The sequence below is a fragment of the Notolabrus celidotus genome, chromosome 10 (assembly GCF_009762535.1).
Source record: "Notolabrus celidotus isolate fNotCel1 chromosome 10, fNotCel1.pri, whole genome shotgun sequence".
Lineage (NCBI taxonomy): Eukaryota > Metazoa > Chordata > Actinopteri > Labriformes > Labridae > Notolabrus > Notolabrus celidotus.
The window spans coordinates 16,592,917-16,616,858 of NC_048281.1; the positions used below are offsets into that span (position 1 = coordinate 16,592,917).

General features: G+C 39.4%; 1 protein-coding gene across 1 annotated transcript in view; it reads right to left on the reverse strand.

Annotated features, from left to right (window-relative positions):
- Positions 1-6,046: 6,046 nt before the first annotated feature.
- The window catches only part of scn1laa (sodium channel, voltage-gated, type I-like, alpha), a 39,834-nt gene continuing 21,938 nt past the window's right edge, over positions 6,047-23,942 (reverse strand). The window contains exons 16-25 of the mRNA XM_034694497.1: positions 22,772-22,904; positions 22,515-22,669; positions 22,196-22,369; positions 21,909-22,031; positions 17,214-17,483; positions 17,046-17,102; positions 11,847-11,984; positions 10,403-10,507; positions 10,032-10,302; positions 6,047-9,929 (exon numbers count right to left, since the gene is read on the reverse strand). Coding sequence (XP_034550388.1) covers positions 8,731-9,929; positions 10,032-10,302; positions 10,403-10,507; positions 11,847-11,984; positions 17,046-17,102; positions 17,214-17,483; positions 21,909-22,031; positions 22,196-22,369; positions 22,515-22,669; positions 22,772-22,904 — 2,625 coding nt within the window. The 3' untranslated portion in view covers positions 6,047-8,730. The remainder of the gene's footprint in view (positions 9,930-10,031; positions 10,303-10,402; positions 10,508-11,846; positions 11,985-17,045; positions 17,103-17,213; positions 17,484-21,908; positions 22,032-22,195; positions 22,370-22,514; positions 22,670-22,771; positions 22,905-23,942) is intronic.

Here is a 23,942-nt window from a genome sequence, read left to right on the forward strand (position 1 = left end):
CCATATTTTCAGGGGCGTATATTAGCAGAACAAATACAATAAATAATATTATCCATCTTGTATTGATAATTCTCTGAAACAATACAACAAATTGAATAAGTTGTATTTTCAATAATATTCATACACTGTTGATAATAAAGGTGTTGTACTTAGCAAAGAGCAATAAATACTGCATGTGTTGTTGCACTTACAAAGAATGCATTTGAAAACCTATTAGAGGAAAGACTGTGGAATATGCTTCCCCTGGGATGTGCTACTATAGCATTCTAATGGCTATATCCATTGTGGTTTGTACAGGCCATTATTGATCAAAGAGCCATGCCCAATAACACAAGCAGCTCATTTGTCATTTCTTTTTCCATATGTGTTGCAATGAAAATGGCTTAAAATTTGATTGGATGCACAGCCCTTTAAATACAGTTAAAAGTACAAAATAATCAACTGTTGGTCAAGGTTTGTTTTCTTTTGTATTAAATGTTAACTACTATTGTTATATCCAATAAAATAGGAAAAGTGGAAGAATGTTTCCTCTTGACAAGTTGTTGTCTGTAAACTGTGGTATTTGTTTTTGTGTGTCATCTTGAGTTGTTAAGGGAGTGGTTACTTAGAATAGTGTGTGTGAGATTTAGTGGTTGAGATAAAAGGAGAATGTGTGTGTCAGTCTGTGCGCCTGTCTATCAGCACATTGGGAAGGTAGGAGTGGTACTCACCACTACCTAATCTAATGGGATTTTCCTCCCATCTATCTGCAGCAAATAAAATTACAGAGCTGTTATGGGTAGCGTTCTCAGATTTCGCTCTAAATTGTTTTCCAGCCTGCCTCTTCATGCATGCCAGTGGCCAGATCCTGAGCCAAATAGACATCCTTTCACATTTAACATGTCCACGTAATACTCCCCAGTTTGTGAGACTCCTGGGGTGGGGACGCCAGACCAACTTCCGACCTTCCACCCTAATGCAGTTTAACAATGGAGCTTGATGTCATGTTGCTAGGCAACCAGGAAGGAGAATCTGCAGAATCACTCTTGATTAACTGGTCATTAAAAAAGGCAAACTGTGTCTCACCTGTTGCAGTCAGTGGAGCTGGATGGACAAAGAGGCTTAAAATTATGATATCGCCTGAGACTTCACAGAATAAGAATCAGTTCACAACATTTTGCAAATTGCCATTTTTTTTCTGCCATAATACAAGTGTTCCGAATGCAAACAGACAAACATTTATTGAGAGACAGTTCAAGTGTTCTCCTTACAGAAAAAAAGCACATGAGCAATGAAGCACTGTGAGTGGGTGTGGCACAAAGTGATAATCACATCATCATAGTGAGGTAAAAAGGAAGGGATAATCAGCACTCTGCCATCGGCCTCTTGTTTACTGCCCTCAAGATTCAGAAGCCACAATAGGTAAAAGGGATGTTGTATTCTAACGAATATTTCTGCTGTTATTAATAATTAATAAAATGTTCCAACCACTTAAGATGTGGACAGTTTCCGGCAGGAGCCACAAAGCGCACTCAGAAACTAGATTTTAGCCTCTTGAGCAAAGGATGGCAAAAACCTTCTGCCGAATGAAATGAGAAGAGGAACCTGTGCAAGTTTACCCTTTGAGGCTCCTGTTAGTCAAATATTTTGAGGACTTTTTTGAAATGTAGTGTATGTTCTTGTCAATGAGGTTGAGGATTTGCTTAAAGCCCATCATTCATAAGTGCTTTCAGTATCCCAAGAGATTTTAGAGATCAATAGAAGTTGAAGCAGTTACAGTTTGAGTGCACACCAAATGGACACTGATAACTTCAATGTTTTACAGGTTCTGTAATGACACTAATGCTGCCTGCGGTCTAGAAGCTGTAAGTGATATACCAGTCATCCAGCTTATAACTGTTAAAGCTGATGCTAAATTACACTTAATGTGGTTAGCACTTTGGATCCATTTTTTCCTCAATTAAATCCCTGCAATCAACTGAAAGCTAATGTGACAGTCTTATGATTACTCATCACTTTCACCGGAATATGATCATCAATCCTGGACTGATGGATGTCAATGACATTAGTTTACCAGACAATGATCAAGTCGAGTTGTAAAAGCAGATAATTAACACCCTAATATTCAGATTGAAAAATAAAATGCTATAAATATGTGGACCTTGAGTAATTAAAGTTTTAGCTTGATAAATGAGAATTTAATCGGCTTAAATCTTTTAAAAACACACTTTTTAAAATGTGCTTTTATTTCTTAACTCATCACTGACTTTTTAATTTCTGCATGTTTTTTTATTATTGTTTTTTAATTAACTAATTTTAGCTCTCCTTACCTTTGTCATGTGCTATTGTGTTTTCACTCGCTATGTCTTGCACTCTGTAAAGCACTTTGTAAACATGTTTTTAAAAGGTGCTATATAAATACAATGTATTATTATTATTTTTATGAGGGGAGGGAGGGAATTCTGACCCAGTTTGGATTCATGTGCATCAACTAGGGATGTTCCAAAGCGGCCAATTTGATAGTTGTGTAAACAGAAATATAAATTCTGACAAGCCGACTCGTCAAAACGTAAGAGAAAACTCTTAACAAAATTAAAAAAGGAGCACAATTTATGTCACATGACTATATAAGGGATCACAGAGTCCACGAGTAAACAATGTCAACAGATTTACAAAGAGTGGCTACCTTAGCATAGCTGGCAGCACCAGCCTTTGGTCCTCCCTGCAAGTTAGCACCCACATGCCTGTGTTTATGTATCACTCCAGTCAAGTTAACCAGACACAGCCTACATACAACTTAATCTCTACTTTCAAGATCAAAATACAGCCTAACTTTGCTGCACTACAAGATGCCATCATTCATCTGTGCTTGTTTACAAGTGGATAGTAGTCATCATCAACCGGAGCTACACCTCCAGCTAGTGGCGGGTGGTTGTGCAACAGTTCTGAAACAACAAATGACCTGCATGTCAGGCCTACAAGAATAAGAACATTGATGTTTTGTTTAACCAACTGCTAATTTTGATTGTTGTGAAGAAGACAAGATCTAGCTAAGCAACTGGACCGGTCGTAGTCTCTCAAGACTTACGAGAACCGAGAACTGCCCACTGCTACTCAAGAGAGTTATCTGGTGCACAACGGTGAAGATTAATTAAAGGAGGAGGATTCCAAGAGGATTGATCATGAGCTGTGGCTCAAAAGCACTGATCCAGGGCCAATAAGGGGAGCAAGACAACTAGCAGCCACAACAGAGCATGCACGACCATTGCTGCAATTTGCTTTGTCAAGGCAGGAAAGCAGTCATAGACAGGTCCTATGACTGCAGCAGGGATCCTGGCTACCCGTCTGCACATGCAGCTGTTAATGAACATGGAGCTGTTAATGAACATGGAGCTGTTAATGAACATGGAGAAACAGTTAAGATTTACCCCATCACATTGCAAGGGCTGATGTTTATGATTGGAAAGCTAAACATTTGGGGCACTGGTGGTCGAATCAGGCGCCCTATGTATGGAGATCGTAGTCCTTGAAGTTGGGTTTGATTTCAACCTGTGGCCCATTAACCCATGTCATTCCCCACTCTATCCCAAACTTATTCCTTTTTCCACTGTACTATCCTCTTAATGAGGGCATAAAAAGTGCTAAAATAATCTTTTGCTAATCAAGGTAGGCTGTAGAGGGTTTTTGTGGGACTCACTCAACAAAGTCCTAAGTATGCTGGGATTCAAAGGACTGGTGAAGGGTGGAGCCATAGAGAACACCACCAAAGCAGCTAAAAAGGCCTCAAAGTGGCTCCAGAATCTGAGGGGTCAATGGGATTAGCAAGTGCAACATAAACACAAGCCATGGCTCGATAAACTAGAGCTGGGTCACCTAGATGAGGGTACCTGATGTTTGAAAAGAGCCAAAACACCCTATGACCCAAAGATACTGGGATACTCACTGATGATGTTTTTGCATGCATTGAAGATATATTTGAGGATATATTCATATATTAAGACATATATGTATTCACATTCCATGACCACCGCAGTGTCTGGATGGTTTTGATGTGTTTCTTCAATGTCATGGAATGACAGAATGGGTAGGTGGTTCCCAATTTTGAAAAGGAGGGTGGGCTCCAACCACCCCGAATGGTTCAGGTTTGTTTGCTTCTGCCAGGGTTGTTCCTTGTCACTGGTTCTGTTTTGGATTTTCACAGACAGGATCTCAAGACACTGGCTTAGGGCAGTGTGCAGCTGAGTGCAAAATGGTCAGGATGAGGGTCAGCTATTCCAAATCTGAGGCCATAGTTCTGCCTTTGACTGTGAATTGCCTTCCTCAGGGGGAGTGAGTTATTGCCTCGAGTGGAGTTCTAAGTATCCTGGGTCTTGTTCACGAGTGCGGGTCCATCGATGTACCAACCCTCACCAATGGTCATGAACATTGGGTAGTGGCCCAAACCATGAAATTGCAGATGCAAGCAGCTGAAAGTAGCGCCCTTCTTACAGACAGGGCAAGGGGCTCAGACAACTGAGAAGGAGTTTGGATTATGGATGCTAGTCCTTCATATCTAAAGGAGCCATTTGAGCTGGTTTGGGAATCTGATTAGGATGTCATTATGTTAATGGTAATGGTAAATGGACTTGTACTTGTAAAGCGCTGTTCTAGTCTTCCTGACCACTCAAAGTGCTTTTACATTACTCATCACATTCACCCATTCACACCGCATTTATACACTGATGGCAGAAGATGCTATAGTAGGGGACCATGAGTATTGACTAATTCCATTCATACCAGGGGTGCAGCTCGCTTGGCTGGAAGTGAAGCTTCCACAAAAACTCTTCCCCCTGGTGGCTGGCTGCAGTATAGGTCAACAATTCTGTCTCCCCCATTCATTTGAATAGGGCTGCAGTCAAACTTAAAAAAATAAATACACGTCGTACAAATCTCACATCCATATGCTGTGATGATATGTAGTTATTATTTGACTGTTTTGTGTCCAAGGCCTCTTTTTTCTGAAAAGTTTCTTTTTCGTTAGTTATTAGAGTTTAAAAAACGGGGTTTTACTTCCGGGTTTGCTTTGATTGACAGCTGCCGTAGAGGGAAACTCCATAGGATCTCATGACGCTACGCTGTAGGGCGGAGCTTGTTACCGTGTCAACACAGAAATTTCTGTGGCAAACACAGAAATTCTCTACTGCGCAAGACTGTGGCTGCACAATGGCTGCGCATTGGAACAGGGTTTTTTGGCTTCAAAACCATACAACGGGAAAAGGCGGAGCAACACTGTCCATTTTATATACAGTCTATGATTCATACACATTCACACAGTGCTATGTCACCAGGAGCAGTTTGGGATTCTTGTCTTGCTCAAGGATGTGATTGCAGTAGCTAGGAATGAACGGCCAACCTTACGACTGAGAGTCGACCAACTCTACCAGTGAGCCAGAAACTGCTCTCTGCCTCCCTTTGGAGATTCTCTTGGCATCAACAACTATTATATTACTTATATATCCCATCTGACCTGGGAATCCAGCCCACTGCCTCGGAATCCTCCAGGAGATGCTGAAAATCGAGGGACGTCTGGGTCAACTTGTTTTGCCTGATGCCTTCATGATGTGGCCCCAGTGAGAAAAGACTGGAAGGGTGGATTGTTCAAATCACTCTATCATTTAAGAAAGTTGGAAAACTAGGCATACACCTGTAATTAATAAAAAGCACAAACAAGAAACTCTGGCCCTGTGGACAGCACATCCTCAAGTAAAATGAAAAGATAAGGCAAATAATGTTGGTAAATATCCCATGGAAAATTAAAAGGGATATCAAGAGCTAAAGACATAGACACAAAGTAGCCAACAGTTTCACCAGAACACAGATAATTAAGGGTCGTTTTCATCAAAAATAATAGATCACACAAAAGATAAACATGACATGACAGTTAGCCACTTCATTCTAGGAAAACATCCACCGCCACTACTCGCATAATCAACTAAAAAAATAATAATTTGGACCTCACATAAAATAAAACAATACTATTAATGCCTTTGATTTTGCTTTACAGAATAAATGGATGTTTTAGGCATACTTGAGGTACATGTAATCTTTATTCTTTTGGCATTTCAGTGAAATGGGTTATAGCAGTGTCTTGCATGCAGTTTATTTATACACTACAAGCATTATGCATATGAATAATGGCAGATGTAAAATTCTTTGTAATCAAAACATTCTCTCATTATGCACAATGTATAGAGTAGGTATCGAACATTTGAATTACATGCAAAATATCCTTATATGAATGGAGTTATACTTTGTGGATCAACAGATGAAGTTGTGACACAGCTGAGGGTGGATGCCAAGTGGACAGGACCGACAAAAGGAACACAACTGCTACTTCAAAAGAGTAACAGATGTGGGAAACGGTAAAGGGCACATGAGATGAGTGATGCCATGTCCTGACATGAGACAATCATCCAGAGTGTTTCGAGCTACCTTTCTTTCACCTTGGATATTTGTATAGACTGAGAGGTACATGTAGAGAAAAAAAACATTCTTCAAAGCACACAATACATAACATATCAAGTACCCTTTTTCCAGTCACCTTGCCCAAATAGAAATATGGTTAAGTAAAGCTTACACATTGCAGTCATGTAACATCATCACTTGTCCAACTTTGTCTTGTGAAGAAAAAGTTAGTGACAATACACGCATTTTCTTTAACCTTAAAAGCTACAGTCACATATGTAATATCCCTGTCTCCCTGAATACAGAAGAATATTAAGTATATATTTGATTTTATATTGCATGTCATAAATAATAATTGTTTCATACTTTCATAATTATACCAGAATACTCATTAGGGTTCTTCATCAAAAACAGAAAACAGACAAAACATACCAAACTTGGAAAAGCAGACAGACAGACAGAGGACACTTATGATATGGAGGAAGTTAGAGAGGGAATTAGACAATATCACCAATTATTTCCTCCTTCAGCAAACTGTCATTTCCAGTGGATATGGGAGGTAACGGTGTGCAAACAACATTATCTTTTTCTTATATTTCCAGCTTTTAAAGACAAACATCAGCCTGAGGACGAATTTTTTTAGGTTAAAGTTCTACATAATTAGCCGTGTTGTATCTGGTGCAAACATAGCTCACATCAAGCTTAGGGGAAATATGAAAAGGATTTGATGGCTCAACAAAGGTTGATGTGCAAGTATTATACCAATTGTTACTGCTCATTGACAGTCAAACATGAGCAAGACACTCAGTTGTATTTATCTGGACTGTGGGCTAAGGTGATGTTTCTGTGATGTATGTAAAACAAATATGTGTGAATGATGGACATGGAGAGGGCCTAAGGAAAATAGTACACACTAACGTGTAACCATGGAGGAACATTCATGCATGTCTACATCTCTAGCTAACTGCAGCAATTCCAGTGTAGTCTCTTTGTTTTTTGTCAATCTGTTAGCATGATTGGCTTTAAAGTACTGCTGCTTATTAGGACAACCCGGGAAGGGTAAAACAACTTTTGCAGAGTAAAAAAAGTATAAAAAGTTAATTAACCAAACAATAAACTGTTAAAGTAATAAAACAAAAACATTGTTTTCTTTCTGAAAAGTAAAGACATACAACATTCAGTGATATAACAATAATTCAAGACACTGGTTAGCAGACTAGCTGCAGTTCTTTATATTAACATGGCCGCAACCTTTTTCTGATGTCACATTCAGGGTGTGAAGCTCAAATGCTGGTATAATGTCGAACTATTGTTATTGTTGTATGAGCTAGAAAAAAAACCCAATTCAGCATTTCCTGATTGACCAGCAACCTCAAACTGTATGAAAAGTGAAATTTTGATCTCTAGAGGGGCACAATTTCAAGCTAAAAATCTCTCTACTCAATAATCTGTGAGCTACAGTAGAGAACAGCTAATGTTAGCACTCAACCACTTCCTCGCTAACCATCAAGTTAGCTTGGATTGTATGTCTTTACTGTATCATGTAGCACCATAAAATGGTTGTGTTGGCATTCAGACTATTTCTAGTCAGCAGTAATATTAGCTAATGGAAGATAATAAAATTGAAACATGGCCCAATGTAATACTGGGAACTGCGAAAACGTTCATATAATGTGCAATATCTTAATCAAAATACATCTTCTCTGTACCCGACTGTATATATTTGACATTTGTTTTATCACATGCACCTTCAGGAGCAGCGCTTCTAATTTCATTGTACACCTGACAATGATAAATAAAGGCTATTCTATTGTACTCTATTCTACTCTATGTCCCTTCATATTCTCCCTGCTTTTCATTTGCTGATCAAGTGAGAAGTGTTGTGATGATAGTGATGGTAAGACCCCCTACATTTATACTATTAACAACCTGAAATACAGCAGCAAGACATTTCAACGGCATTTAAACTCACCACCTGCGCTTCACATCAGAAAAAAATTGCCACCATGTAAATATATCAATAGAAGTTGTAGCATTAGCTACTGCATCTTTAAGAACACTTACCCCTCCCAGCAAACAGCTTAAAAAGCATCCTTTCTCCTGAACATAGCCAAAATTGTCCCATATCAGCCTGAAGGAGCCTCTTTTGTGTTTTAGACATCAACCTATAGTCTCAAGGAAGCAGGGTCAGTTCAGCGTAGATATCCGTATAAAGGAAAGGAGTCCAATGGATGTCTTTGTCACTTTCAGAGGTTGTAAACATTTTAACAATAATAAAAATGTCCTTAATGCGTCTCCAGCATTAACTTACATATCTTGCTCCCTGACATCTTTGCCCACAACCTCCTTTTCACTTTTGTCTTTTTCGTATTTGTTGTTTCCATTTGTTGTCACACTGTTACATGCATGTTGAGGGGCTGTGGGAGGAGTCAGTTCACCTTTATCAAGGCTAGAATTCTTTTTGAGGTCGTCAAAGACAAGATTCTCATGGTTAATAGGTGTGTCATCCTTTTTGTCATCCACGGTATCACTGGATGCGTCAGGCGACTTTATGGCAGCATTTCTGATGACTGCATACTGTCTGTATGCTCTCTGGATGACAATGGCTGACGTGTCCTCCTGCTTACGACGGAGGGTGGTAGTGATGGGTTCGTAGGACACTTTGGAGGGATTGGAAGCCATGAAGCGTTCCTCCATCTCAGCTCTGAGTACATCCATCTCCCCGCCCTCGCCCAGAACGCGCTTTGTGAATGCAAACAGGATGTCCAGGCAGTGAATCCGTTCACCACTCACCATCGGTAGATCCATAGACATCAGTTCTAGCTTGTTAGGCTTGGCTATGCGCAATGGTGGCTCCAGATCATCTGCGAACTCGGCCAACTTCTTGTACTCGATGAACTGTGTGGCGTGAGGATCAAACCTTTCCCAGACCTCATAAAACATCTCAAAATCATCCTCACTTAGGGGGTCGGCACTCTCCTCAGTCGCCACACCAAAGTTTTCAAGGATGACTGCGATGTACATGTTCACCACAATAAGGAAACAAATGATAATGTAGCTCACAAAAAAGGCAATTCCTACAGGAGGGTTCCCACAGTCTCCTGTGACAGGACTGCCAGGATGCTCCTTGGTACTGTCACAATCATCTTTTTTGTTGAGAATTGGATCCAGTAAGGTGTCCCATCCTCCTGAGGTGGTGATCTGGAACAAACAGAGCATGCTGTTGCCAAAAGTCTCAAAGTTCATAAGATCGTCAATGCCTTTTTCCCTCTTGACGTAAGCGAAGTTTGACATGCCAAAAATGGCGTAGATAAACATCACAAGGAAGAGCAGGAGACCGATGTTGAACAAGGCAGGAAGTGACATCATCAAGGCAAACAATAGTGTGCGGATTCCTTTGGCACTTTTAATAAGGCGAAGGATGCGGCCAATCCGAGCCAATCGGATGACTCTGAATAAGGTTGGTGAAACAAAGTAATCCTCTATTATGTCTGAAAGAAACGTACCTACGGAAAGAAAGCAAAACATATTAAGAACTATGTCTAATACTGACACAGTTAATGGTTTATATATATTTGAGCATGAAAGTGAACCAAAGCAAGTCATACCAAGGATTGACAGGATGACCACGATGAAATCAAATATATTCCAACCATTTGTGAAAAAGTAATGGCGAAGCGAGATCATTTTCAACAAACATTCTCCAGTGAAGACGATGATGAATACTATATTAATCTTCCTGAGAACAGCTTTCTTGTCCTCTGACTGGTCAGCGGTTTCCACCATCATAGCCACCATATTTAACACTATTAGAACCATGATAACGATATCAAATGCTTGTTTTGTGGTAAAGTCAAAGATGAATGCCTGAAGTTTGTTCTGAAACAGACATAAGAGCAGAGATACAAAGTATATGTTAGGTGATAAAAGATTTTTCATGCAGCAGACAAAATAGCACTGAATTTAAAAAATAGCGTACTGATGGTCTAGGAATAGGTTTTTGAGGTTTCTTTGACCCCAACTTTTTCATGGCATTGTAGTATTTCTTCTGTTCTTCAGTCATGAAGATGTCTTGACCTCCTAGGTGAAGAGGGAATACAAGCCAAGTTAAATCAATGAAAGGTGATGCGAATGTACACCAAAAATACAAAAATAGTGCCCTATTTAAATGATCTAAAATACATGATCTATAGCGCATAACACAAAGTGAATTAGGGCGTGTCCAACCACAATTTGCTAGTTGAACGGTGCACATTCTGGGTGCTTAGTAAGGCACAGGGCATGAAGAGGTTGGATTTAGTCCCTTGATTATTCCAATTTGTGTTTTGGTCGTAACATAATCCAAACCAAACAGTGTGTCTTCTCTCATTCCCTTTAAGAGCCAGGTGTGCCTGCAGGCAGGCATGTCACTATTTACACGACAGATTTTAGACTTTTTACTTAAATAGATCAGGTTCAAAATTCACTGGACAAATCCACTGAAACAATACAGGAAAGGATATAATAATGGTTGACGTCTCATGTGCCTAACATCAAAAAAAGGAAGACTGCTAACACAAATGACTTGTTATTACTGCACGATCACATGGCTATAATCTGTACTGCTGCATGCATAATATATAGTTTAGTCTGTAATCTATAGCTGTGTGCACAATGGTTGGTGGCACTGATAGTTACTATTAAAAAGTTGTGTGTGACTGGGTGTGACAGTGTGTGTCTGCATGATCATGTATTCAAGAGAGCACTCATAATTGAGGGCTTAGTGTCGGTCCCACTCTTGAATTTGTGGCTGGTGCAAGCCTGAGGTGAAGCAGGCTCGCAGGGAGATAGCAATGTCAGTGTCCATGTTTTGTGGCATCCTAAGATTGGTCTGAGAGCAGTATCATGATGTAAGGAAACATGGGGAAAATACTAGCGTCTCCAAACCCTCTGTCCCAATAAATACCTCCATTTCACTGTATCAGCAAATACAGATATTTTCTTATGAATAGGAGCCATTGTGTGCATCTCAACAAGTACAGGAAAGGGCATTGTGAACTCATGCTCATCTTACTTTCCCACTAGTGCTCTCTTCAAATAGCAGAAAAGAACTTCAGACTATAGACAAGGTTGACAACGGTCTAAAGTGCAGTTTAGACTGTGAACTCGAGATAGAAACACGCAACCTTTTTACCTGACCACACCTACTTTTAAGACCAACACGCCCAATGCCGCTAACATGGGTACTAGTTATCTTGCTGTGTTCACAACATGGGAGCTTGGTGTAAAAATGATGACTGCGTAGGCCGGAAAATAACAATGAGATATGTGCTGCACCAGGTTTACAATAGGGCTCTTATATGTAAAGCATTTCTGTCCTAATATGAAGTCAAAATGTCTGGTCAATACGTAAACTTTGATTGAACAATGGATTTGATACTTATCTTTTTCTTTTGTTGATTGAAATTGTCTATGATGACACCAATAAACAGATTGAGGGTGAAGAAGGCTCCAAATATGATGAAAACAACAAAATACATGTACATTTTCAGGTTGATCTCATACTCTGGTTGTTCTCCTGCCTATAATAATGACGGAAAAAAGATATTTCAGTTAGTCAACACAACAGCTTTGTATAGAAAAACAAACAAACACAGCTTAACTCAGAGTTAGTTACAATGAGACTTTAACAGAGAAAAATAACAGTTTTCTGGACGAATGATGGGACACCATCTTGAAACAAAAAAAGATCTGTTCTGGATTCTTACTTACTGATGATTTTAGTTTTTCCCTCTGTAGGTCAACACTCAAACCTCACCTCTTAGTTTTCTAAGTTTTGATTTCATTGTAATCATTGGTGGCTCCATGGTAGGGCTTGGTTGGGCTTCTGCACGAACAAAAAATATAAATCCCCCCCTTAAGCCCCACAAAGGAACAACCCAGAAAACTACCAAGCGAAATGAGCTAACTCATTCCATTTTCATTCACTGAGCGCGACAGCAAACCTGGCCTAACAGAGCCTCCACATGTTTAGTGCTGCATTGTACACATTACACTGGTCTGAGTTCAAGAGCAGATCTGTTATTCAGTTTCAACACCATCTGTCACTATCCAGAGATCAGTGGTCATCAAGTTTCACTGTGTTACACGCATAGACTGTATAAAATATGGACGTAGTATCCGTGACGTCACCCATCTGTTCCTGAGAGCTGTTTTGAAGCAAATCGACGGCAGCAGCCATATTGGTAATGCGGAACTCAACCAGGCAGAGTGTGACGTAGTGTGAGCCTCTTAGCCAATGGCTGTGTGTTCCCGACCGGGAGTCACGTCAGTCATATCCTTATTTGGGCAAAACTCGTAATCTTAATATCTTCTGAACCGTCACGTTAGAAAAAAATTCACCCCCCGTACAGTGTGTGCCATTAGAGAGATTAGCTTTGTAGGGCCAAGCCGGTTTTTGAACCAGGCTGTAAACATGTTTATTAATGCTGCAAAGATCGTCTTTTTCCCATTCATATCAATGTGGTTTCTGGTGATTCTGCAGCCAGCCTCAAGCGGATTTTCGATGTATTGCAGTTTATAGCACTTCCGCATTGGCTTCATCGTTTGAGACCGGAGTTTGCCGCTTGGTTGCACGTCACTACACTACACTACACTATTGCTTTGACAGATTGTCATAGTAGTGAGTAGTGTATAGATTCTGAAAATTTGTATCATTTAAGTAGAACAATTTACAGTTTTTTTAATGTGCTCAAACAAAAGAGAAGTGGGCCGTACTGATGAAAACCAGCAACTTTTCATTCACATCTGAGGTGAATAAGTGGTGATTTTTAATATGCTTTCGATAATATGGTGGATTTGGAAACTGTGCTGACTTTGTCGCCTTTCGCTCTCTCTCTCTCTGTAAGGAGTTTGACACGTAATATACAAAACATAGGGTTATAGCAAGGCAGGTGTCTGTACTTACTGTATATTGAAATTCTTGCAATAATTTAAGCCCCACCTCTGTGTGGATTAGCCCAACCATAGTTAAACAAAATAAAATATCCTGGTGCCGCCACTGCTTGTAATGCATGATGGAGAGGTGATGACGTAAATTAGGAACAATTAATTCACTTATTGGGGTTTTTACATTCTGACATTTTCAATCTCCATACATGAAATATACAGTATACATTTTTTGTATCCTTCTTTAACCCTCCTGTTATACTACACATCAATAATGTTCCTAGGTCAATTTGATCCGGGGCAAATTCAATTATCCAAACGTGTCAGAACCCCAAAAAATCCCAATACACATTTTTTAATCTAATTTTTAACTCCATTTCTAACCATTTAAATCAGGATTTGGTCTATTGGTGTTCTTTAATTCTCACAGATCATGGTTCAATGAGGATAACTCACTCGTTTTTTATGAAATTCATGTCAAAACATTTTTTTAATGTACATTGGAAAGCCCTAAATATAAATACAATAGTTTTACATTTTGATTTTTTGTTTATTTTATTTTACATTTTGATTTTTTTTTTTTTTTATGAAGTGATGTTGATAAATTAATACAACACATCTTCTGTCACATGCTGCACAGATTTTCATGCTGCATTTAGCTGGTTTGGAAGGCATATATTGCCAAAAATAGAATTTTAAAAGGGTCAATTTGACCCGCAACATAACAGGAGGGTTAATTTTACCCTTTGTTTGCTATAAAAAGGATACAATATAATCAAAATCTAGTTTTGTGCTACACAGATATCACAGATAGAAATATTTCTATATGAAGATAAGGGAGATTGTCATTTGGCGATTAATCAGATTTCGATTTCAGTAACAATTTTGGTTTTCTATGATCATAATCAGAACATGATCAGAACAAAATAATCGAGATTAAACGATTACTGTACCGATTGCTGTGTTGCACTCATTTTGTCCTATGTGTGGAACCTTCCTTCCTTCAGCGTGTGCTATCCCCTCCCCCAAACAGCTCCCACTTCAACTTGTGTTGAGAGAGAGAAGAAGAAGGACTGGACCAGCAATCTGGTCAATCTCCCAGTAGGCTGGAGCACCTCTGGGCCAGTGGGCTATAATACGTCATCATCAGGAGCTAAGATCTACGTGCAACAAAGTTTGGGAATGCAAAGAAGTTGCCACAAATTGTATTCAGTGAGGAACTGGTCCGTAGCACTGCCAGGGAGAGGAGCAGGAGGAGCATGTGTGTGTTAGTAAAGTAGAGGGACAGAATGGGCATGAGGAGAGGGAGACTAAAGTGGTATCAAGAGTTAATGAGAACAGTGAGTGACAATGGTCTGTATTATAATTAGGGATGACAATCCGATCCTGGTATCGAATATCGGCTAGATTGAACTCAAAGGCTAGATCGGAAATCGGGGACAAGGGGCCGATATATAGTGCCGATCCATATGGCAGATCTATTCATCTCAGTTCTATGCTTTTCTGTGTTTACAACAGCCATGTGCGTCTCCTACGGTAAGCCGACTGGTCTGTGCATTTTGCCCGGTGGAGCATGATGGAGGATAACGACAGAGGCTCTGCAGTTTAGGTGCATGTCACGCTTCTTTTGCTAACAACTGCAATGGAAACTTGCAACATGTGCAGCCGTAATGTTTCAACGGATGGCAGTCGGGCTGAAAAATATAATGGAAGCCCAAAGAAGGAAGTTTACGTCAGCTGTAGCCCACTGCAAAGAAGGAAGAAAAAGTGTGAAAAAATGGACAGGTTATTGGATTTAATTGTTCCGGATCCTTGAAATTAATGGATTTCACCATCTGGTTTAGCACTTGGAACCCAGGTACAGTTCACCATCAAGTCAGAAAAGCCTGAAGTTGCCAAAACATGATTCTATCCTCACATTAAGGAATAGAGATTGTTAAATCAATACCAGGATCGGATCGGCTAGTATCGGTATCGGCAGGTACCAAAGCCCAGGTATCGATATCGGTATAGGGATATAAAAAGTAGGATCGGTGCATCCCTTATTATAATATGATATAAGCCTAGGTCTTGTCATTACAAAGATGGAGGCTTGAGAAGTAAGATTGGCGGCCTATGATAAATGTAACTGGTGGAAGAGTGAGAATCCTTTACTTTGTAATAGCAGTGTAAAAATACTCTACTACAAGTACAAGTCTTCAATTTAATAAGTACTATCATCAAAAATCAAGTCTAGGGGTGACCCCAAATAGTCGAATATTCAACGATTCGTTCTAACGAGCCTTAGTCGACTGCCAATCTCATAGTCGAATATTTGCATATGAAATGTGGATCATTCCATTCAAACCATGGGGGTGCTCAATGTCTAATTTTACATTATTTTCCTGTTTCCCTTAAAAATAGTGTCTCATATAGCCTATTTTTACATAAATATAGACTTATTTAATGTAATTCTGAGAACAGCTCTTGAAGTGTTAAATCTCCTTAAAGTGGTAATTAAATCTCCCCTGGTAATTAAAGGTGGACCATTTAGCGGGAGCTGTGGAGCAGACATACCTCAGCTGGCCTTTAAATCTTTCTACGTTCATGGTATCTCAAAATGTCTGGAAATAAAACTTCAGTTGATCCTAAAAAATAGTGATGAGGATGAGGAGCATCTTCATGAAGAGGGCTGTGAGATCAAGGATTACCGGACCACACAAAAACTGCACGGGGCCAAAAGAACGAGGAGGGATACCCAAAGCTGTCTGAAGCCTCAAAAACAATCCACAGCATCCCATCCACCTCCACGCCATCAGAGAGGATATTCTCAAAGACAGGATTTACAGTCAACAAAGTAAGGAGCGCACTTCTGCCCGTAAACACAATGGTTGTCCTCATGTACAATTTGAAAAGACTCACGCGGACAAAGACGCGATGAAAGACTGTTTTAAAAGGTACTGTTAAGAGATTTAAAAACCCTTTAGCTGGTTCAGGTTTGATTATGAACATTATATAAAAGGTTTAGCCTAAAGTTGGACAAACTACCCTCCGCAGCGCTAAGCTCCTCTGTGTGAACACTGTTTAAATATCTTCTGATTCCTTTCTCTATAGTGGCACGTTGTTCCATGTTTAACGGATCGTGGCCTTATTTGAGTTTTCTCTCCTCCATCACCTCGTTGTTTTTGCAATATAGATTTTAAAAAATCTAAGTTTTATTCTTATAATATTCTGTTGTCCCTTTTACTTTAAGCTACGCGTCTCTTAATTGTAAATGGTTATGCGTAATATTGTCATGCGGTCACCATCATGCAGACTTTGGGTCAATAAGGAAAAACAACAAACATTCGACTATTCGTCAACTATGGGGAAAATCTGATGAATCAGATTCGACAAAGCAAATCCTTAGTCGGGCTCACCCCTAATCAAGTCAAAGTCCTTGACGTGAAGTGAAGTGCTGATGCAGTAAATATTCTCTGACAATATTAAAACAGACAGCCAGGCTTTATTTTTTTGTTTTGCAAAGGCATGTTTAAGTTAATTTAAATGCATGTGAATCAGATTTAAAATCAATGAGTTATCAAGTCAAACAATCGTGATGTCCATATCAATGACAAAAACCCCGATTATGATTTTTACCATAGTCAAGCAGCCTTGAGAGATTATACAACGTGACAAAAAGGGTGAGCCCATCATGAACATCTGACTCTGACTACCTTGTTTTGAGAGTCCACAGCAGCATACATGATATCCATCCAACCTTTGAATGTGGCCTGTACAAAAAATAATGTAAAATTAATATATCAATTCATCTTTTTGACATTGCCTCAATTTTTCCCCCCCAAAATGGTACAATTGGTTAATCAACAATTTCTCATACTTACCACCTGAAGCAGTGCAAGGTAGCCAAAGCCCACATTGTCAAAGTTGACTTTGACATTCTTCCAGCGAGCATTTTCCTGCTTTGCACAGTCTGTGAAGTTTCTCACCTCTGAAGGGAGGAAAGGCTTATCTGTTGCTGTATTGACACAACGGTAGAACTTCCCTGCAAATAAATTGACTCCCATGATGCTGAAGATGAGCCAGAAGATGAGACAAACCAGCAGCACATTGAAAATGGAAGGAATGGCTCCCAGCAGGGCATTGACAACCACCTGCACACCAACACACAGAAAATACAATCCATCTTTACCGCAGGAAGAGATCACTGACTGTAGAGTTGATGCAAAACACTGTACACTGTGGTGATGGTAAGAACAGGAAAACACAAGAGTGAATGTTTGAGAGCCACGGGCTCCACACAGCTATGACTAACACCAAAGCTCAAACACATTAATAATTGCATGGATAAGGTGGGAAAAGAATTTGGAAAGGAGTAAGAGTAAGAGTAAGAGTATATTTATGGGGTTACAGCTACATTTTTAAAAAATCAGCGAAACAGAACACCTTGTATAGGCGAGATGACACCACAAATTTTGCTTACTGTAAACAGAAACATAAATAAATAAACCATGAAGAAATCATGTCAAAGAATAAAAAAAAAACAGTTTCCAACAAAGTGAAATCAAAAAGGAAACTAGCGTGGCACTACAAATACACATGCAAATTAAGGGAACACACACTGGCTACCATGTGAGGAAAGACCATCATCTTCACAGTGCAGCTAATCTAGACCACCACAACATGAAAGTAACTACTCAATACATGCCACATGGATTTTAGTAGCTGGCAATGCTCCCCCTGTAGTTACATAAGCCATCTAACAGTGTTTTGACCATGCTTACATGGCACTGAAAAACCCTGTAAGGCTATGAAAAATGTTATTTTGTATAAGTTGAAAAGCACATAAAGGAGAAGTTTGACATTTTTGCACTTTCTTGCTTAAAATTAAAAAGGATAGATTAATACCACTCTTAATTATCTGTTAAATATAAACCTGAAGCCAGGGGTTAGTTAGCGTAGCTTAGCACAAAGACTGAAAACAAGTTTAAACATCTAAACTGGCTATTTGAAAAGTTTATAAAATAAACCACTCATGCTACTGAAACTGATTTTCTGTCACATTTCACCCTTTATCTATGAAGTATTTTAAGTCCTCCCATCATCTTGACATTTTCAGAAAATGAATGGAGACTTGAAGAAGCCACTACTCCCTGCAAAAAACATCATAAAGGGGGCGCTGGTGGCCTAGCGGTTTAAGCGCCTCACATACAGAGGCTACAGTCCTCGTCGCAGGGGTCGTGGGTTCAATTACCGGCTGGTCGACCATTTCCTGCATGTCTTTCCCCGCTCTCTACTCCTCACATTTCCTGTCTCTCTTCAGCTGTCCTATACAATAAAGGCAAAAAGGCCAAAAATATAACTAAAAAAAATAAAAACATCATAAAGTATGCAACTTTCCATAAACTGCATCTTCGAGCCTCATTGAAATCCCATTGTGCATGCTTTAAAGTGCATGGTGTATATATATATATATTTAGGGAGTGTGAATTTTCATGGTGCCTATTACTCATAGACTTCACAAAAAGTAGGAAAACATAACAGCTCCTTAAAAGTGAGGTAAAAACATTTGGAGCTCTCAAAAGTCAAAGTATAAGATCAGAATACACGTCAACAAATGTTTCTAAAACATGGTTGCGACCATTATAGTTAGTTCTTACAATGCTGATTTATGTCCACTTCCTGAGAAGTTTAGTTTCTCTTTAGCTCTGTTAAGAATGTGGCTCCTGTGTCACTGTATGCATCTGATCCCTTAACCCTCCTGTTATGTTGCGGGTCAAATTGACCCTTTTTAAAGTCTGTTTTAGTCAATATATGCCTTCCAAACCAGCTAAATGCAGCATAAAAACCTGGGCAGCATGTGACAGAAGAGGTGTTGTGTTAATTTATCAACATCACTTCATAAAAATAAAAAAAATAAAAATGTAAAATAAAATAAACAAAAATCTATGTCATGTAGAACTATTGTATTTATATTTAGGGCTTTCCATTATACATTAAAAAAAGTTTTAACATGAATTTTAATAAAAAACGAGTGAGTTATCCTCATTGAACCATGATCTGTGAGAATTAAAGAACACCAATGGACTTAATCTTGATTTAAATGGTTAGTAATGGAGCTAAAAATTAGTTTTTAAAAATATGTGTATTGGAATTTTGGGGTTCTCTGACACTTTTGGATAATTGAATAAGCCACGGGTCAAATTGACCCAGGAACATTATTGCTGTTCCAGAGAAACGAACATAACAGGAGGGTTAAACTGACTCCAATTGTTTTGGCTCTGGCTCTAAGACTGTCACTGGAGCAATGCGTATACACGCAGTAGGACGAGTGTTGTGGCTTTACTTATGTGCAACAGCTGTGTCGTCCATCTTTATGTACAGATGCAACTGAATCATTGCTATGAATATGGTAGATTTTTAGTGTTTCCCTATACACACAAAACACAGACTGGCCACTGAATAAAATATTGTAATGGGCAGGTTGAAGTCATCTGCAGTGACATCAGCACAGCAGGAAAAAGTACCATAAAATCTGAAATATTAGTCAGACCAGAATATAAGACACAGTCTGCGTTGGGGGTTTTCTCTGAGGGACCATTTTTCTTATGATTCCCAGTGTGTTATTAAAGTAAACAACATGCAGTTCCCGTTTAACTGTGCAGCTCTTTCTCGTACCATCCAATTTTTCATGTAAAGTTTCCAAACTAACCAGCTATTGATACATTAGTTCAGCTCAGCCATTGGTAACGTTGATAGTTATGAAGCCTTGACCAAATTGCCAAGACTCACACCCCCTCAGCTTGTTGTCTTAAATTGAGGAGTCTCATCAATCAATACAACACTCCTCCGAGTTTTTCAATTAATAGTACACAGGGGAGTAAAGCTGTTGTAAAGCAGTGCTGCTAGCAGGGTCCGTGTTGCTGTGTCCATCATGCCTTGTCAAGGAAAGTGGTGCCACTGACTCTAGATCAGGTTTTTGTTAATCAATGGTGCATTCATTGTCTGTTGTCACAGGATAGTAATGTTCCACCAAACACTTGTACATGTCTCATTGTTGACCCTTAACATACACAAGGGGGGGAATATAAGGCTGCAAGTACTGTTGATATTTACACAATGTCACTTACAGTGACTCCTGCACCTTTGAGACAATTTGTGCTACTTTGCCTGGGGTGTACAATAGGGCCCATTGTTTTCTTACACTTGTCATAGACTAAATGACAGCATTTTGTTATTATGCAGCACAGACCTGGAATAATCTCCCAGAGAGTATTAGACAAGCCCCGACTCTGACCACTTTTAAGTCCAGGCTAAAAACATTCCTCTTTCATGCTGCTTAAACTGCTCAATAATGGATGCAAACCCATTCTTAAACCTTAGTTTTTATTTCTGTAACTACAAACTTTTAATTTCTCTTAAAAAACTGAGTTTTAATGAAGTTTTGTAACTAAATTTACTTTCTTTCTTTCTCTATCTTATATTTTAAAATATTTTATGTTGTCATGCTTATGTTTGTTAATGTCATATTTTAAATTGGTTATTTTCTAACAAGGTATGGTGTTATGGAATTAACCTGATTTTGGATCTACAATTAAATGTTGGGCATACGGGCACCCTGCAGGGGTGTCAAGAGGTCTGAGCCAACTTCGGGCTGTGACTCGACACAGAAAAGATTCAATGTTGTGTGAGTCTTAATCTTTGAGAAGAAGTTCTGAGATTAATCCAATAATTAAAGGTTCATTTCGGTTAAGACAAGATCAGTTGTGATTCTGTGTCCGGCAGGACAGTAAGACTAGTTACGGACTTCAGAGCAGCAAAGGGGGCTGATTATTTAGAATAATCCCTCCTAATTTAAATAAATAATAAGACCCAACACTATTTACTATGTACGTTAAGTTACATAAGTACACAGAGAGAGAGAGAGAGTAGATCAAACATAACTGGCCGCATATAAAATGTAAATGTTTGAAGTGTTTACTGTGTGTTTTGTTAGTTGTTACTGTTCTGGTTTCTGATTTTAACTCTGTAAAGCACTTTAAATTGCTCTATGTATGAAAGGTGCTTTGTAATAAACTTGCCTTGACTTGCCTGAAAACAAATAAACTAACTAATAAACTAATGGTGGTAGAGATGTTCTTCTGAAGAGTTGTTTTACCCTGAAGACAGACAAGGCCTGTCTTTTACCCTGTTACCTTCTAAAACAGCTTTATATTTAATGAACAGATTTCAAGAGTGGTAACATTTTGTCATCAAACACTTGATAAGAAAGTCCATGAGCGCCTTTGCTAATATGTCTTAACTATGATAATAACTTGAAAATGATGTGATTAATTCTGTCATTTGAAATGCAAAGCCTGAACTCTTAAATAACAGCTGGAGAAGAGGATTAGGGAAGAAGAGGAATGCTCCATGTACATGCAACAGTTATTGTGGGTATCAACTTAACAGGTCTAGCAAAGTCTAGAATCTTTATACTGCGTTTTGACAGCAGAATGGCCATTCTCTGTACAGCGTTTTATAACAGTGTTAGACAGCACTTTGGGATTAAGAATGGGGGGTAACCAAGTGACTCTTACCCTCATGCCTTCAAACCGTGACAAGGCTCTCAGGGGCCTCAGAGCTCGCAGGGTTCTCAAAGATTTGATGGCACCAAGATCAGAATAGTTCATGGAGTTTGCCACTAAACTGACCAGTGAGACCTAGAACACAAGCAAATGTGGATATCGGGTCATAAGCAGGGGGGACATAATACCTCTAGAGACCAGTGTCAGATACTACAGCATGGCTTTAATGTAAAAATAACACCTAAGAACTGTTTCAAAATATATGTGTAGGTGATTTTTATGTGTAAGGATGAACTTACATCAACAATGAGGAAGTCCAACCAGCACCAGGCATTTGTGAAATACTTGGCAAATCCATACGCCACCCACTTCAGTAACATCTCCAAAATGAAGATGTAGGTGAAGATTTTGTCAGCAAACTCCAACACTATTTTAATGGTCTTCCTCTTTTCAATGTAGACGTCTTCAAATGCCTGAATGTAGAGAAAATGACAGCAAGTAAATACATAGAACACAGGTTATAACTGCCTCACAGGGCCAAATACAGTTTGTTCATTCACAAGAAGATCCCAGGAAAATATAACAACTTAAATACAGTTTTTCTTCCCATTCACTTACCAGTGCTCCACTGCTGAGCAAGATCATGAGGATGATGAAGCTCTCAAACCAGTTATGCTCCACTATCCGGAAACAAGTCTTTCTCAGAGTCCACCACATCTTCCATCGACCCACTTCCACATTTACTTGGCAACACTTGTATTTTTGCACACAGCCTAGAACCAAAAAAAAGGAGATGGTGGTGTATCAGTTTGATAAGCAGTACTTGATTAATACCAGGGTTTAAATTGGGTAGCACTGGCGGTATTGGTTCTTACCTTCAGGAAAGCAAGAATCAGGCTCCATTGCTTCTTCCAGTTCAAAGTCCAGTGACTCTCCTCCGTCTCCATTTGCCATACCGTCTACTGTGCTGCCCTCAGAGGAGCTAAACTGGCCATCATCTTCTATGGGCTGCAGAAGAAGCAGAGTAAAACCTGTGTTAAGTGAGAAAATATTATAGAGCCATGGTGATTATAAGGGGCTGTCATTTCTAACATGTCAGTCACCACATTTCATACATCCCACATTGCTCTAAAATGTAGTTTCTTTACATACAAAAAAGTCACAAAACACTAAGGAACAACTGACATCTACCACTGAAATCAGGGGCATGTCTAGAGGGGCAGCCCGGGATACACCAGCCCTCCTTGAAACAAATCTTGATCTACTTGTATAATATGCTATTTGCCCAGTCAAAGGTAGGACCTGCGTCAAAATCAATTGTGTGCAACAAGCTGCTGGTTACATTTTTATTTCAATGTGGTACATTTATTTTTTTGGTACTTTAAATTTTGAATTGGGTTATACATCCTCTTTTTCAATCCATTTGCTGCATGTCTTCTCCCACTCTCTACTTCCCACATTTAATAATAATAATAATAATAATACATTTTATTTAGAAGCGCCTTTCAGAGCACTCAAGGTCGCTTTACAGACAGATAAAAAACACAATAAATAAAAGAACACGATAAGATAAATAAAAACAACAAGCAAAGTAACACCAAGTTAAAAGTGAAGCAGTGGAAATTAATCAGGGAATGCAGTTTGAAACAGATGGGTTTTGAGTTTTGATTTGAAGAGGGGTAGTGAGTCAAAGTTTCGGATGTCCGGTGGGAGTGAGTTCCAGAGTTGGGGAGCAGAGCGACTGAAAGCTCTGCTCCCCATGGTGCTGAGACGGGCAGGGGGCACAGAGAGGTGGAGGGAGGAGGAAGACCTGAGGGAGCGAGAGGGGGTGTGGAGGAGATCAGAGAGATACGGGGGGGAGAGGTTGTGGACGGCCTTGAATGTGTAGAGGAGGATTTTGAAATTGATTCTGAGTTTGACCGGTAGCCAGTGGAGCTGCTGGAGGATGGGGGGTGAAAGGAGGGGGTTCTAGTGATGATGCGGGCTGCAGAGTTTTGGACCAGTTGAAGTTTATGGAGGGATTTGTGAGGGACACCGAAGAGGAGT